This window comes from Penaeus vannamei, chromosome 22 (genome assembly GCF_042767895.1).
Source record: "Penaeus vannamei isolate JL-2024 chromosome 22, ASM4276789v1, whole genome shotgun sequence".
Classification (NCBI taxonomy): Eukaryota; Metazoa; Arthropoda; class Malacostraca; order Decapoda; family Penaeidae; genus Penaeus; species Penaeus vannamei.
This window is the reverse complement of record NC_091570.1, coordinates 12,027,975-12,045,474: the sequence shown is the minus strand read 5'-3', so window position 1 is coordinate 12,045,474 and position 17,500 is coordinate 12,027,975. Positions and strand designations below refer to the sequence as shown.

The 17,500-nt window shown below is 46.5% G+C and overlaps 1 protein-coding gene across 9 annotated transcripts in view; it reads right to left on the bottom strand.

Annotated features, from left to right (window-relative positions):
- Positions 1 to 17,500, bottom strand: part of LOC113830095 (proton channel OtopLc) — a 172,040-nt gene that overhangs the window by 2,399 nt on the left and 152,141 nt on the right. For 8 of the 9 annotated variants that reach the window (XM_070136551.1, XM_070136552.1, XM_070136553.1 and 5 more), the window contains 4 exons: positions 1,788 to 2,038; positions 1,346 to 1,566; positions 244 to 1,231; positions 1 to 130 (listed from right to left, as the gene is read on the bottom strand). The exon at positions 1 to 130 is cut by the window's left edge and continues 46 nt beyond it. In XM_070136551.1, the coding sequence (XP_069992652.1) occupies positions 1 to 130; positions 244 to 1,231; positions 1,346 to 1,566; positions 1,788 to 2,038 (1,590 nt within the window). Of the gene's footprint in view, positions 131 to 243; positions 1,232 to 1,345; positions 1,567 to 1,787; positions 2,039 to 7,409; positions 7,663 to 17,500 lie in introns of those variants that run through there. The other variant, XM_027383284.2, reaches the window with a different exon arrangement.

Sequence of the window (17,500 nt, the reverse complement as noted above, 5' to 3'; positions counted from 1 at the left end):
GGTTGTAGCACAGACATTACAACGTCAGTAGTACAGGTGCAATCGTCGAAGGCGGGGTCTTCTTCAGTGAGGTACAAGATCTTCTGGCCAAGGTTCAGGCCGGTGTGGATCAGGTAACCAAAGCAGAAAACTGTTGGAGAGAACATAATTGTAAGTTTTATGCCGACATGGTGCATGCGATTACCATTGATCAAAATCATCATAATATCAAGCTAATAAATTACAGAAATATTTTGTATTTACCTGTAGCCCCGATCTTCAGGTAGAGAGAGCCACCGTGTCTTCCAGACGTGAAACCATAGTGCTGAGGAATGGTTTTCCTCGGTTCCGGCAGGTTGATGCGCAGCTGGTATTGGCCGTCGCCAGTTGGCTCCAGCTGCACCTGCTCGCTTTTGTCCGTCTGTTTCGCTTTCGCTTCTTCTAGAGCCCGAGAGATTTGGTTGACATAGCGACGGACATCCACATGAACGTAGAAAAGCCAAAGTAGTTGGGCCACAATGAGGAACACGTTGAAGCCTTCTGCCATGGCGGAGTCGTGGCCGCTGAACGTGTCGGCCAGGTAGATCACGACGCCGAGCATGACCAAGAAGACGGCGTAGATGACGCTCAAGTTTTCGCTCAGCGTGTGGGTGAACCATTCGGACTTTTTCTCTGGTTCTGTGGGCTGGGGCTCTTCGGTGTCATGGTGTTCAGGCTGGGGTACCGCGTCTATGTGACCCGAAGGAGTACCGCTGCTGTGTGCCTGGTGTTGCTCGGGCACTTTGTAGCTCACGCCCGCCGCTGGAGCCTGGGAGCCGATGGGCGGGTTGGCGTAGCCGTGATTCACACTGTAGTTGACTTCGCTGTAGATGGACTGCGTGTCAGAATGGAGGTTGGGGTACAGGTGGGTGGTCACGGGCTGGTTCTGGTTGAGGGACACCATGGATACGGAGCGCGTCCCAGCGGTGGTCGGGGGTGCCGTTGGGAGGGTCATGGTGGGTGGCAAGGCGCCCTGCAGGTTCAGTTGCAACACCATGCTGTTCCTTCGCTGCCTTGACGGGGCCACCATCCCGACGGTCGAGGAGGCGGTGGAAGCCATGCTGGGGTCTGTCCCAGCGCGACTCAGGGGGGGAGGAGAGCCCACGGGGAGCACCAAAGTCGTGGGCTCTGTATGCACGAACCCGGGGTTGTTCATGCCACTTCCTCCAACAGACTTCCGAGTGGCCTGTGGAGATTGCAGGTCGTCGATACTCTGTGGGTAAACAAAGAACATGGTTATGAATGAAGGCCAAAACACCTGTCATATATCGTCAATTCTACTGACTTATTATTCATGACGCACTGACATCACCCTCGCGTCCCTCACCTCGCAATCAGAGTCCGACTGATAATATTTATTAATTTCCTGCTCCTGGTTTTCGTTCGTTTGGCGGCGTTCGGCGAGGTCGTCAATCGAGTCAGAGGCTGAATTGCGAATCACCTCTGGCGTGGAGACGTCTCTTCCGATGACGCCAGACACAGGGGCGGCCCAGGACGAATACTCGGACTGTACTCCGGAGTCCGAGCCGCTATACAAGCCCTCGGGCACTGTGGGGAGAAGCCAGTATGAGAGAGGCCCGGAGAAAAAGATTCATCTCCCCGATATATTCCGAAGTATTCTCTAATGATAATGAAAGCAACAGCAATAATAATAATACTGATATTAGAAATGATAATAATAGGAGTAGATAATAATAGCAATCATAATGATAACAATGATAATTTTAATTCCAAAGAGAAACTGCACAAAACCAATTGGGGCCACTTACAATGCGTCTGTCCGGGGGCGAAGCTCAGGATGAACTCAGGATGAGGTCTGTCCGCGTGGTCGGGATTCGCGCTGCCTGTGATGGCGTGTGCGGCGGCCACGTGCGTTATGGCACTTCCGAGATGCTGCAGCAACTCCGGCGGCGCGCTCACCTTCCTCCGACGGTGCGGGTGCTGGGAGGGGAGTCCGTGGGATACTCGGCGACGGTGCTGGATCGGCGTCACAAGGGCGCTGCCACTCGCCTCGCTCTCACTGCGGGGGGAGAAAAAGGGGGTTAGGGCGGCCTTTCGCTGGGGCTGGCTGGGGGCGGTCTTCGGAGCGGCATTGACAGGGATAGTGGTGATAATTAATGATAATAATACAAATAGTAGGAATAATAATAGTAAAAAATAATATATGCAATTATTATAACACATTCTTATTATTATCATTAATATGATTATCGTTAATACTATTATCATTATCGTCATCATTATCACTACGATAATAATAAAATAATATATATTCAAAAGTGGACGATTATCTTATCTCGTCTGACAGGATTATACTATGATACAAGTTCTTATCACGATTCAGTCTATCACACAACATTCCTCTCGATTAAGAGATATCAAGAAATGGCGACCAAGAGTGACAATTAATGAGAACGTTTGACACCTCATGAAAAAAATGGCGGCAACGTATTCATTTTCTCAGAAGGAAGTGAAATTAGGTGAGTTGAGGTAAACTACAAGAAAAAGAAGAAAAAAGATGAAGGTCACACCCACTCTTTATCTTGTGGATCGAGACCTATTTAAATGTCTCTGTTCTAACTAAAAAGAACTTTTAAGTTACATAATACTGTTACGTTATAGTGTAGAGCACAATAGAGCAAAATAGAGGTAGTGGATTGTTTATAACTTTGCAATAAAGTGTTTTTAATGAATAGATCGAGGAAATAACTGGGTACTAAGTGAACACCATGTTCAAACCACAAAAGATATAATTTATAATTCAGTGAGTGCCAGTTGCACGTAAGAATAGCTAAAAGAGGCAGGCAAGAACTAGTTTCACGTTCATATGAGAGGTCTTGCAATCGCCTGGCATTCTGGAACACTCCCCAGACGAGCTTGTTCAGATAGCATTAGCAGCCACCCACGACAAAAGATCAACTGCCTGCTATTTATGGACGGACTCAAAAACCCAGTAACCTGTCGTGTAGCGGCAAGTCCTCGAAACTGTATAATAATTATTTCCCTCTCGCCTAAATGTCACGGCCACATTCTGCGGGCTCCAGAAAGTAGCACCTCCTCCCCCCCCGTCTCTCTCTCTCTCTGTCTCCCTATTTCGTCATCTCTCTTTCTTCCTCTCTCTCCCTATTTCGTCATCTCTCTTTCTTTGTTTCTCTATCCCTCCCTCTCTCTCTCTCTTTATTTTTCCCTTCCCTCTTTCATCTCCCTCTCTATCTCTCCATCTCTCTCTGTTAGGCCGGCGGCGAGTGGCTTTCGATAGGCCTCTCACAGCTTGACCTTTCAACGACATCTAATTCGTTTATGTGACTGTAAACTGGTTTTGATTTTTTTATATTTCTTATCTTTATTTTTTTCATTTGGTGTTTTTGTTTATATTTTTCTCTTAAAATGCGCTAATGCTTCATAATCTTCAGTACCTATAGTTCCTGTGACATAATTGTACTCATACAAGAATAGGCATTAATATGTATAAGACAATTCATATATATATATATATATATATATATATATATATATATATATATATATATGAAATAAAGTTTGCGACATGTAGGAAATGGTATAACAGACTGTACCGTGTCTGGGCAAAGCTTTAAATAGATGCAGTCCACAAATACCTGGGTTTTAAGGTTAAAGGTGAGTGAACCGCATGTTTCTACGCACACAATAAAACAATTACCAGCCAGCGGTTGTCCGAACACTGCCGCCTTCTCCTCAGACACACTCCACTCGTACTCCACTCTTCATACAATCTTTCGCAATGTTAAACACCTCTCGCCATGCCCGACATAAGGAGAGCACGCGTCACTGTGGGGTCACATTTAAACCAAGGTTATACCAGGTGACTAATTGCAGCTGGCATCTCGCCCTTGTCAGCTAGGCGGCAGCGGCAGCAGGATAACAAGGTCGAACAGAGACAGATATAAAAAAAAACTTTTTCTTTTTTTTTATTTCTGTGGCTCTACTCCCCCATCCAACCCCGGACTGCGAGACTCCAACCCCGGACTCTACAAATGTCAGCGCTATCGAGAGCTGGGAATATAGAGTATTCGATTCGTACTATCACGCTGGCCGACAGAGACCGATTGCAAAGACCACTCGCAAGTCCCTCTCCTTCGCATGGTAGTCTATCCCTTATCACGGCAGGGAGAATGTTAGGGCCGATAATACCCCTTACATACATCTACTTGACAGGTTCTCCCCCACGCCTTCCGCCACACAGAAAGCCGCTCTACCGAAGAGAGAAAAAAAAAGAAAAAAAGAAAAAAAAAGTAAAACTATTTCATTCCGCGATACCGCAGGGCCACCGCTGCCCTCCGTTGCCATTCAGCTACGAGGCGAAGGAAAAAAATATATTAGAAAATTCAATGTAGCGCGCATGAAGGTCATATTAGCGGTGAGTACGCGACGCCTCCATTAACGTAATGTATATGTGATGAGTCAGTGTCGGGGGCGTTCTCAGGGCCGAGTCCTGGAGGTGTAGGAGGGAGAAATATAATGGGGGAGAACAGGCAGGAAGGCGTTGGTTCTTGAGGCTGTTTGGGGGTGGATGGATAGGTGGATGAGTGGATAGGTGGATGAGTGGATAGGTGGATGAGTGAATGGATGTATGGGTAGGTGGATGAAAGGATGTTTGAGTGGATGAATGGATGGATAGGTGGATGAGTGAATAGATGTATGGGTGGATGAATGGATGGATAGGTGGATGAGTGTATAGATGTATGTGGATGGGTGAATGTATGAATGGGTGAGTAAATGGATGGATAGGTGGATGAATGGATGAATTAATGGATGGATGTGTGAGTGGATGGGTGGATGGACTAAGGCTCGTTCCCTAAGAAGCCGACAATTGCACGACAATGAGATACCTTTGCTTTATTTTCATAAAATGGTAATCCGGATTTTTTTTTTTACTTTGTGTATGCAATATATATTTACAGTAATAAATAGATAAACAGAAAACAGAGATAGGTAGAGAAATAGAGATAATTATATTGATAGAGAGAGAGAGAGAGAGAGAGAGAGAGAGAGAGAGAGAGAGGGAGGGAGAGAGAGAGAGAGAGAGAGAGAGAGAGAGAGAGAGAGAGAGGAGAGGAGAGAAGAGAGGTAAACAAAAAGGCATACGAGAAACTGGTTCAAGAATGCCACGACCGGCGAGCAGAGTGGTGGAAGGGATGGAAGACGAGAACGAAACGCAATAAATCCCCAAATTTCCTCAAAATTCTCCTCTCCGGTGTTGTTGCGGATCACGTGACCTTCTCGACACCCCGTTTCCTCAAAGAGAAACGAGAGGGAAAAAAAATTGAGAAGCCAGAGCTGCAGCGAGGGCCTATAAAAAAATGCGTCACCCCGAGCCTAAATTTGACCTTTACTTCAGCCGCGGCGAGTCCTGTTCCAAAGTGAATCGTGCGGCGGCCAGCGAGGGGCGCCCAAGAACCGAGCGAAATTTTGGTAAACAGGACGCCCGAGAGAGAGAGAGAGAGAGAGAGAGAGAGAGAGAGAGAGAGAGAGAGAGAGAGAGAGAGAGAGAGAGAGAGAGAGAGAGAGAGAGAGAGAGAGAGAGAGAGGTTCCAAAGAGAGACTCCGGGTTGTTACTGATTCTCGAGGGCGATATCGTTCCTCCTCCGTCTTGAGATTTCTTAGTTACTGTCATCCTCTGGCCAGTTTCGTCTTGAAGGGCGTTAAGGCTCACTATTACTGTGCGAGTTGGCCAAAATAAGCAGTATATGGAACAGTTATTGTTGGTTGCCAGCTGTCACTTGCCAGCTACCACACCCTGTCTTGACAAAAACTTGAAGGGCTGCAACCATACCGTCGACCATAGTGCTGGCTGGCTGCCATTGTCACCTATTTGTTTATTTGACTTTTGTACAAACGTGAAAAAAATCGTATAAGTATCGAATTTACTAAGATGCGATTATTATTTACTTTACTACTTCGGGCAAGTGGTACTGCCGGTTTCAACTCCAAGAGCAAGAGCGAGGGAAAAAACGATCTCGTGATGGCAACAGTACATCGCCAAACCTGATCAATTTGAGTCGGGAACTTCCCCGAGTCAGTTTTTCGGCATCGCTTTATAAGAAAAAAAGAAGAGAGAAAAAGAAAAAAAAACTTAATTGCACTGCGAGTAGCTCAAACAAGAGTCATATTACCATGGTCCTCGTCCACCCACGTCGACTAAGAATCCGAGATCAAAATAACCCACAAGTTTTTGAAAAATAGTTACCAACTCAATAAAGATTAAAAAAAATGAAATCAAGCGTCGTCAATCACACGTAGAAGAATTAGATGTAGAAGACGCGCGAACTGTACAAAATTCAGACTGGATAATAAGTCACGGTGGAGCGTAAACATGGCCTTCTCCCTTACTTCTTTCTCCCCTTGGCATCCTTCGTTCTCCCCCCCACCCCCCCACCGGTCGCCTGGAAGGTCCTCCCTCCCTCCCCTTTAAATATGAGGAAGAAGAAAAGGAATCGGGAACATAGACAATTATTGCGAAGAAGAAAGAGGAGGAGAAATAAAAACAAAAAGTGGTAGGACTGAGAAGAAGGAAGAGAAGAGGGCGGTGGAGGAGAGGGGGGAGGGAGGGAGGGGAGGTGAAGGAGTCAGGGAAGCTGACCACCAGCAAAAGGTCAGACACGCAACGAGCCCGGCCAGCGCGGAGCCGGATGTGGAACGCAATTTGACGTTACGGGAGCGGATGTGCCTCGCTCGGAGATGCATGTCTGATCTCTCTTCCGTGACGTGGAAGTCCGAAGACAGCGCGAGTCCGTGGCCTATAAGCCTGGGTCTTCGGCGCTGATAATTTTCTGAAGGTGATTCGATGGTTTCCGTTTCTCGTATGGATTGGGCGAGTGCGCGGTAGGTCCGTGCTCATGCGAAACTGTCTGGAGACTTGATCAGGGTTTACGCGGGAAAAAGTTGTTCGTCCACCACAAGACAGAAGATATACAAGTCACGATATTTATTTACAGTTAAATCTTTATTGCCTGCTTTGTCGGTAGGTTTCACCAATTATTTATTTTCTAAAGAGACGCGGAATTTAAGATAATTTTTGAAATAATAGAATTCCCGACGACGAGGAAAGAAAAGGTAACTACCCTAACGTATCAGCTGGCGTATGTAAACACAAGTCACGTGGTCGGCGTGAACCTTCGAGCGCATGAATTCCCTTCCTCATTTCGCATACATTTTCGACATAAGTAGTAATGTTTTATTTGTCTAATTCGCATCAAATACTCTTGTTTACGACCTAGCTACTTCGCATAAAAATAACGCCGGACACAAGAACGCCCGAGGCTACTGGACGGGTTTTCGATTTCTCAATTAGTCTGTGAGTTTACTAGAGCCCTGAGCAAGAGTAAACAATGAAGAATGTACTTACAACTCACCTAATACTGTTGAGGACTAGCCGGATAGGGATGCTAATTGACGACATAGTATATCCAATAAAGTTCGTGTTAGGGTGCTATTGTGTATCAGACTTTTAATCGGGCTTTTGGAGAAGCCTTACCGATCACAATCGTGGTAACACCATATTCACCACACAAACACTATATCATCCACTTGTCACTCTGCTCGCTCTATTTCAAACAGCACTATTGCCGTGCAAATGACAACAGTTTCCACACACAAACACTTAGCTACTAATTACCGATAAATAGCTGAGCGAGTCCTCCGATCACCATAAATAATCCAGGATCCGAGTTATCACAGTAATCCTTGTGTAGCGTAATTCCGTCCTGGCTCGCTAAGACTCGGTTCTGGAACTCCGCCGCAGCTGCTTGCGTGCCCTCCGAGGCTTCCAGACCAAGTGAGGGGCGAGTGTCCAGCGCTCAACGGCAGAGTCTTTCGTCCTTGGCGGAGGATGGCTGTCTTGTGAAGGAGGCGGCGGTGCGTTGGGAGTAGTTACGGCCCAGACCCCGCCCCTGTCTGCTCAGGGGAGTCCCCGCGCGGATCGAGCCGCTCCCTGGAATCCCGGCTGACAAAGATCGTTCTTGCACAAGATCTGGAATTTGTAGAAACAACTGCGGACGCCAAGCTTTTTCCTTCCATTTTTTCCGTCGGATTCTGCCGAGCACCTGCGCCGGGCGGGAGAGCGGCCGATGCACTTCACACGTGACCATAAAGTAATTAGGACCTCAACGACGTAAAGAAAGCCGATTTTAGGAGCCGCAATTTAGGCGCTAGGCATAAGGCTAATCAGATGACCATAGGCCTCTCTCTTCTCCCTGCGGTTTTGTGTAATAAAGTTTAAAAACTCTGGAGGTCGAAACTCCTAGGACGGTGTTACGTCATGGAACAAAATCTATTTCATGATTTACGATATTTCAGCATAGAAGGTGTGTGCAGGATCCTAGCAGCGGTTCTTATCCCTTTACGTCATCAAGTTCAAAGAAGCTTAGAAGGACGTTTGAGATACTTTACAATTCAGAAGCCGTTTGCTGATCAGTTTTTTTCGTCTTTCTATTTCTATCACGCGTTAAAAACGTGTCTTCTTACATTATGTTCAGCAATGTCCTTTGCTCTGAACGGAAGCGAATGATACTCGCTTTTTATCTTTTTTGTTGGGGATCTAATTCTTTGCAGATCGGGCAAACTGAGTCTATTTTGTCTCGAATAACTTCTATCCCTTATTCCCAGCAGCGCTCGGAACCGGCAACAAGAGCATCTGGATTGACCGAAGATGCCCACGCTCAGCACACGTGAACCGAAGGGCAGAGGCCGGATAGAGGGAAAGCTACGGCGGTTCCCCTTCGTTCTCTGCGACACGAGCGACTCGAGTCCCAAAGAGGAATGTCATGTCCAAGGTGATATACCCCTGCATTGTCCAGGGACGACGAAGGGAGCGATTGAAAAAAGCGAAGAACACACACAGAGGGAGAACAGGATCCCAGTGAGAGAGCAAACCAGGATCTCGAGCAGCACAGCCTCCAAATATTTAACATCTATTCACACAAAATGTTGCTTCATGCTTCACTTACTCGTCCCTATCATGCCCTGTCGCGCGCTGTATACATATACAGCACCAGCTTAGGACGGGAAGGGAAATCTTGGAGAGGATGCGTGAAGATAAACGAAGGAAGAGGAGGAACAAAGGAAGGATGATACAGGGAGATGCAAGAAGAGCTGACGAGACGCAGAGAGAGGAAAACAAGGCAAGAGAGAAGGAGATATTACATGAAGACAGAGGAAAAGAAATAAGAAGAGAAAGGAGAAGAGAGGTACTATGGAGATACAGCAAGAGATTGCGAAAGAGACGAGAGAGAGAAGGAAATAGGGAGTGGAGGCACAAGAACTGTGGCCTTAACATCGAACGAGACTTCCTTTGCAAGAGACCGGCTGTCTGTCACGAACTTATCAGATGTATATGGAAAGGTCGGCTGGCAGGCTGTGACCCGCTACGACCCTTGTTTCCAGGGTGTGTGTGATGTTGTGTACAAGGCTACCCCGGTTTTCCCATTAGGAAACGGGAAACAAGGCAGGTGATGCTCAAGTTGTCAATCAGGCTTTGCATCGTCTCTAAACAAGGTGAAAGCGTACAGTGGATGTCACATAAGCGAATTACAATGCTCACTAAAGGCTGGGAGTCCCTGCTTCAACAAAAAAGGAGGAAAAAGAGAGTTGCACCAATCGGTAGACCCCTTTTACTTCCCCAAACCAGCCGGCATTCCCATACACATTTTTTTATTTACTATCCCCCATAAAAGCCCCATAGAAATTGTGAAATGGCGACGATGGAAAAAATCCCAGACAGTTAGCGAGTGTGCGGCTACGCATCCCGGGGAACTCCCGGGAGGTAGAAGCTCCGCCCACCACCACGCCTCGCAGAGCGTCGCCACACTCGCTCGTGACACGGCGCTCGGGCTCTTCTTTAGGGCCTCGACTACGTGACTCCCTCTTTTTGCTCGTTTATTTTTATGCGTATGGTGAGTCATGCTTGAGTCAAGTGAGGAGACCACAAACACCGATTCACGGCGGTGTTCTGACTAGCTCTTCAAGAGTATTTTTTTCAGTGATGCAGGGCTGTGTGACTGGTACTGGAATCCGATGTCTCTTTCTTTGTCTCCTGGAAGCGCTCTGTGTTTGGATAGTGTTATGAGACCGCATTGAAGCCTTATTTTTAGACCTTAGTTTGGTTAAATTCAGACGCTCTGTAAATAATTTTCTATCCTTTCAGTCCGGTGAAAAAAGTCCTCTGAATCGTCACCCTTGGTTAGAAACTGAAGGATTTCTTGTCTATCCATAGAACAAGGGTAAAAAACGGTAGCGTGACCAAGGTTGAGTTAGCAGTGGCGCGGGTCGAGTGTTATGCCTCGAGTGGTGATGGTTATATTGGGGTCCTCGGTGGAAAAGGTCTCTCGGTGGCAGAGTAGAAAGTGGGCCCGGGGAGGCTGAGGGTGAGGCGTTCTTTCGGGTGAAAGGCATAACGTGAGTCTGGCCTACGCGAACGGACGCGTGTTTACCTCTTCCTCGCAAGCGGATCTTGTGTTTCGACCAATATGAGACCGCCGCTATGTAAACAGGTCGTGTAAACTTGCATTGCAAATGAGAGACGACTTTTACATTCAAACTCAGCTGGTGGCGGCCGAGAACCCGAGCAGCCGCTGGGCAAGATCCCGGATACTCCAGCAGCCAATCACGTGCCTCCTCTCGGGCTTAGACCTGGTCGAGACGGTCTCACACCGAACCGAACCGAAGCTGCAGGTCAGAGTGAGAATAACGATGACCTCACCGACAGCAGTGTCTTTGTCGAAGCGCTTCTGTTGGCGCAATGTTGCCTTAGGCTGTAGGGACGCGCATGGATGACTCGCACGAGAGGAAAGCAAGGAAAAAATGAGAAAAGAAAGGCAAACAATGAGTGTCTACGTATAAGGCAAACTGAAGAAGAGGTAATAGACTTTGGGGAAGAAAGCAGCGAGGGCAGTGTCGACTTTCTCTGGGGAGGGAGAGAAGAAATGAACAGCGTGTGGTGCAAGCAAACAGAAGGAAATAAAAGAGCATGACTAACAGAGAAAGATGACGCGGGATGCACGGCGAATGTGGATCAAGCAGGACAACTCGCTCTTGCATGCGAGCCAGTGGCGTTCCAGCCAACGGAGGTGGAGGTCGCTGCCGCGCGACTCGCATGAGATCACTTTTATTCGATTATCGCTACTTCGAGAAAGTGTATTTAGAATAAAAGTTTTTTTTTCAACAGTTCTTTCGTTGTGAATAAAACGGGCTTTGACGCATTTTTTTTCAGTAACAGATCGATTTGATAGCATATTTTTGAATAGCAGATCAGCATAACCGGATGAAAAAATAAGCAGAATTATCAAAAAAGGAGATAAATCAAACATGGAGACGGCTTACACGGCTTCGGTGCGGCCGCTTGAGGAGACCGGCATTGCAAGCGGCCCTCCTCACTACGCAAACACGTCCCTGGATCCCCGGACGCCTCAAGTCCTCTCTAGTCACTAACTGGTAAATACGGAACTCTGCGCGCTGTGGAGTCCCCGCTCTGGGCCTCGGGATCGGAATCTCAGGAGCGTGGCGAAATTCTGGATCCAATTCCCCATTCTTTTCCTTTATCGCTCCGAAGACCGTATGAATCTCACGTCTTGGATATACGTGGATATTTTACTTCTTTTTCATGGGCTGTGTGGATCGTGTGATATGAAAGGTGGCGAGAGGAAACGTCGAGGAGGCTTTAGATGTTAAATTTACTCGAGGGTTTGTTCATGTCTTTTGCCTGCGGAGCTGGAGGAATCTTTCCTTTTAGAGGTCATTTTTAACACGAAGTCCCAACAACACGAAACTCGCCTGGGAAGATCTCGTGTGATCTCATGATGTCATTCTCGCGCCCTGTCTGCTGCTCGGGTATGCATGCGAGGCGACGTGGCACGAAACCGAGGAGAAAGGTACACTGGTTTCTATTTCCGAGGCATTGCGTAAAAAATTCCCGCAATCATGATTTTTGATAGTAGTTTTCATTCTCTATTAAATGTGCGTTACTCCTCTACGTTCTCTCCTCTTAATGAACACCAGGGCCTCCTCTATGTTCTTCCCTGTTAATGAACGCCTCCTCTTATGAACGCTTGGGCCTCCCCCGTGTTCACTCCTCCTAGTGAACGTCAGGGCCTCCTCTGTGTTCATCCCTGTTAATGAACGCCCAGTGGCCCCTCCGCGTTCACTCCTCTTAATGAACGCCAGGACCTCCTGTACGTTCATTAGGCCAACTTCCGCGAAACGCACCCAATTTCGGCAACAGCTGGAGGATAATGAACCCCTTGTTGCTGCTGCAGGAGTGGAGTCGCAGCTACCGAGGCAGAAGATGGGTTTGGAATTTTTCCGTCATTATTATGTCGTGTATTGTCGAGTCACGGTTATTTTCGACGTCCCCTTAGACTCGATGTCATTCTGCGTCTTCCTTTTTTTTCTTTCTTCTTCTCCTTACGAAGTCGGCTTTCGTAACGCTCCTGAGAGGTGTTCATGAACCTCGCCGCACGCTCTTGACATCGTGATTCCCTCAAAGAAAGGGATGATTATCAACTGATCTTAAAAGAAAAATGAATTCAACTTTTTTTTCTCTCTTTTCTTTTGTTTTTCTCCCTCCCCCTCTCCCTCTCTCCGCTCCCTCTCCCCTCTCTCCTCCTTCTCCCTCCCCCTGTCCCCTCTCCACCCCTTTATCTCATCTTTACTTAAGCCTTTCAACATTCTTGTTTCCTGCGCGTCCGAGTTCACGAGATCGATTCGAGACGCCGGGACAGAACACAAGAGGAACCGGAGAGCGACGAGTGACGGGAATGAGCGGGACTGACTAATGGCGAGGACCAATTTAGCGTCAAGAAAACGTCTTGTCATTCTCTTGCAAGGAAGCTGAGGGATTGGGGGTGGTGGAGGAGGTGGAGGTGGAGGTGGAGGAGGAGGAAGAGGAAGGGGAGGAGATGGAGGAAGAGGAAGATGAAGAAGGGGAGGAGATTGAGAGGGGGAGAAAGGAGGAAGAGGAGGAGGAGGAGGAATGAGAAGGCAGGAGGAGGAGGAAGGAGGAAAAAAAGAGGAGATTGAGAGAGGAAGGAGGAAGAGGAGAAGGAGAAAGAGGTGAAGGAGGATGGATAAAATGATGGAGAGGGAGGAGGAGGAGACGAAGAAGAAGAAGAAGAAGAAGAAGAAGAAGAAGAAGAAGAAGAAGAAGAAGAAGAAGAAGAAGAAGAAGAAGAAGAAGAAGAAGAAGAAGAAGGAGGAGGAGGAGGTTAATGATGATGAGGAGGAGTGGGAGAAGGAGGGAGGAGGAAGAGGAAGAGGAAGAGGAAAAGGAGGAAGAGGAATAGAAGGAAGAGGAGGAGGAGAATGAGAAGGACTAGTAGTAATAGTAGTAGGAGGAGGGACTGGAGAACGATTAAAAGAAGTCGATGATAATGATGATGATGAGAAACGAGATGAGGACAGAGGAGGCGGAGGAGGAAGAAGAGGAAGAAAAAAACAAGGAAGAAGGAAAAGGAGAAAATGGAGACGAAAACGAAGTCGAGGACGAAGACTACAATGCCGAAGAAAACAAAGAAGAGAGGAAAGAGGAGGAGGAAGAGGTAGAAAAAGAAGAAAAAGAAAAAAAACAGGGTCAGCAAGAAGAAGAAGAGCGTGAACAAGAAGAAAAAGAAGCGAGTGAACAAGAAGAAGAAGAAGCGAGTGAACAAGAAGAAGGAGAAGAAGCGAGTGAACAAGAAGAAGGAGAAGAAATAAAGAAGGAAGAGGTACCTAGCATACGCCACGAGACTCGAACGGTGCGTGTGAAATGAATCACGAAAACCGTCGCGTCTGTCACTTCTGTCGGCTTTGAGTCTGTCGCTTGTGTCGGTTTTGAGTCTGTCTCTTCTGTCGGTTTTGAGACTGTCTGTCGCTTGTGTCGGTTTCGAGTCTGTCTCTTCTGTCGGTTTTGAGTCTGTCGCTTCTGTCGGTTTTGAGTCTGTCTGTCTCTTCTGTCGGTTTCGAGTCTGTCTCTTCTGTCGGTTTTGAGTCTGTCGCTTCTGTCGGTTTTGAGTCTGTCGCTTCTGTCGGTTTTGAGTCTGTCGCTTCTGTCGGTTTTGAGTCTGTCGCTTCTGTCGGTTTTGAGTCTGTCTGTCTCTCCTGTCGGTTTTAAGTCTGTCTGTCGCTTCTGTCGGACGAAAGCGAGGCTCTTGTGGGCAGTTTGCGACACGTGAGCTGGACCGACGCAGCGCCCCGGCGAGATCGTGAGGAAGAGCGGTCGTTATCTAGAGACAAGGGAGAAGGGGAGAGGACATCTTGCGTCACCGAAGGAGCCGAGATCCGTCTCTTCGGCGCGATAACATGTGTATTAACTCCCTCTCCCCCTCCGTGTAATCTGCTGCAACCCCTCCTCCTCGCCCCCTTCTCCCTCCTCCCTCTATCCACTCTGCATCTCCTCCTGTCCCCTCTCCCGAATCCAATCTTGCGTCCCCTCCCCCCCTCTCCCTCTATCCAATCTGCACCTCCTGCCCCATTTACCCCTATCCAATCTGCATCCCCTCCCTCCTCTCCCGTATCCAATCTGCACCCCCTCCTGCCCCCTCTACCCCAATCCAATCTGCATCCCCTCCCCTCCCTCTCCCCCCCTCCAGCCCCCAACTCGTGCAGATGACGAGCCGATACGGAACAGCATGATGACCCGACAGCGTCCAGTGGGAATCCTCAGGAAGACCAAGCGACCGAGCGGGTTTGCAAAGTAAGGCTAAGGAAGGGTGGAGGGGTGAGAGAAAGGAGTCCTGGGGGAGTGGGGGAGACGTGAGAGAGAGGAGTCGGGGGAGGTGGAGGGCTCTAAGGAGGGAGGGAATGGGGTGGAGGGTTTAAAGGAGGGAGGTAGGGGGGTGGAGGGCTTTAAGGACGGAGGGAGGAGGGTGGAGGGCTTTAAGGAGGGAGGGAGGGGGGGTGGAATCGCATGCACCAAGGCAGTTCATACGGCCAAGCATTCCGTCGTCTGGTACCTGGTATGCGCGACGCGGATGCCAATACCACCTGCAGGTACAAGAAAGGGAGTGTAACCTCGGCGATACAGCTCCTCGGGGACGCGCCATTGTGATAGGAATTTTCGTGGACAAGGAAAGGGTTCACGACATACGAAGCGAAGGCAACGCATACACGGTTCACTGCTTGTTCCTGCCAATAGGGAAAGGGAAGCCAAGGGAAGGGAAAGGGCAAACTATTCCCGTGCGAGGCAAAGGTGAACGGGAGAGAGAAATAGGTAGTTGGGTGAAAAAGTTGGGAGATTGTCCCCTTGGTCGTAGACTTGGGGGATAATATACGATAGAAAAAGTTAGAGGCGTTGCGAAAGACTTGAAAGTAGGCACAGCTGAAGTTCTGAGAAAACATGCTCGTATATGTCAGAGGTACTATATATCACGCTGCTACGGGATACATCCTACAGAACTGTTGCAAGATAATGTAGACACACACACACACACACACACACACACACACACACACACACACACACACACACACACACACACACACACACACACACACACACACACACACACACACACACACACAAACAGACACACACACACACAAACAGACACACACACACACACACACACACACACAAATAGACACACAAACACAAACATACACACACAAACAGACACACACAAACAGACACACACACACAAACAGACACACAAACACAAACAGACACACAAACACAAACAGACACACACACACACACACACACACACACACACACACACACACACACACACACACACACACACACACACACACACACATATATATATATATATATATATATATATATATATATATATATATATATATATATATATATATATATATATATGTATAGATTCATATATATATGAAAGATTACGAGGAAGCATATTGGATTCCAAAGTCTAATAATTTCCAGTGTCTGTCTGTGCGACTACTGAACGCTTTTTGATAGAGCGATCAGACTCATAAAAAAATTGGAGATCACACATGAAATAAATCATGGACGATGTAAATCGAGAAACAATATCAATCCAGAAAAATGTGTTCCCGGAAAATATAATTTTTTTTTTTCACTTATCGCTTAGTCATAAAAAGATGACCCAAGTGAATTTACACAATAATACATATGTTGCAAACAGGATTTCTAGGATGGGACAAAGCGTGGGCGCGAGGAACGTTTAATTTACCAAGGCGGACCGAATCGTGTCATTTGATTACGGCAAGGATACTGTCCTTTCTATATTTAAATGCCCCTCAAAGAAAAGAAAAAAAAGGGAAAAAATATATTCGATAAGGCATGAGGTAAACAGTCTGCTGCCAAGGCGCCAACACCTTCTTTTGTGCGCGATTCGAACAACTAAACTTTCGACTCTTAACAAAATGTTCAAACACGTGGCTCCCTTTGCTCTTTGGGGCCAGCCTGACCCGATGCCCAGCGCCAACAAATATCACAGACCGATAAAAAAGGAAAAAAAGCGAAGTTGAGGAAAAAACGAACTATTTTTGCCCCGCGCCGTCCCTCAAGGAGAGGTGAAGGCTGGGCGCGCGAATATCTTCCAAAAGGAGAACAAACTGTGTTCCTCCGTTCGGCTGAATCATGGAATAGACAAGTCGCTGACATTTGCATGGGTTCGGGGGCGCAAACATCCCCTTCGGCGACAGAAAATGAACGAAAAAGTAGAGCACGGCAACGACCTTTCGGCGACATAATATTCCTTTTTTCCTCCTATTCCTTCTCCTCCTCCTCCTCCTCCTCCCTCCTTCTCCTCCGCTGAACCGTTTGAATCCTATAAGCTCGAGGCGGTCGTGAGTTTTCCCCGTCGAGACAATTGACAGGGGATCGGAATGCCTTGGAAATGGGATTCGATACTGGTTTGCGATGCTGCTTTGTCTCTCTCTTTATTCAAGCCCCTTATCTTTTCCCGATTTGGGCCTTTTTCTTGACGTCGATTGGGCGTTTCTTTCGCGCTTGCCGTCTGTTTCTTTTCCTTATATATACGGCAAATATGCGTGGGATTTGCATCTTGGCGGTGATCGGCGATATATTTGGCTATTTCTGTCTCTTTACTTCTTCGCCTTTCCCTTACACACACACATACACACACACACATATATATAATATATATATTATATATATTATATATATATATTATATATATAATATATGTATAATATATATAATATATATATATATATAATATATATATATATATATATAATATATGTATATATAATGTATATATATATATACATATATATATACATATATACATATATATATATATATATATATATATATATATATATATATATATATATATAACATATATATGTATATATAATGTATATATATATATATATATATATATATATATATATATATATATATATACATATATATATACATATATACATATAAATATATATATATATATATATAATATATATATATATATATATATATATATATATATATATATATATTATATATGTA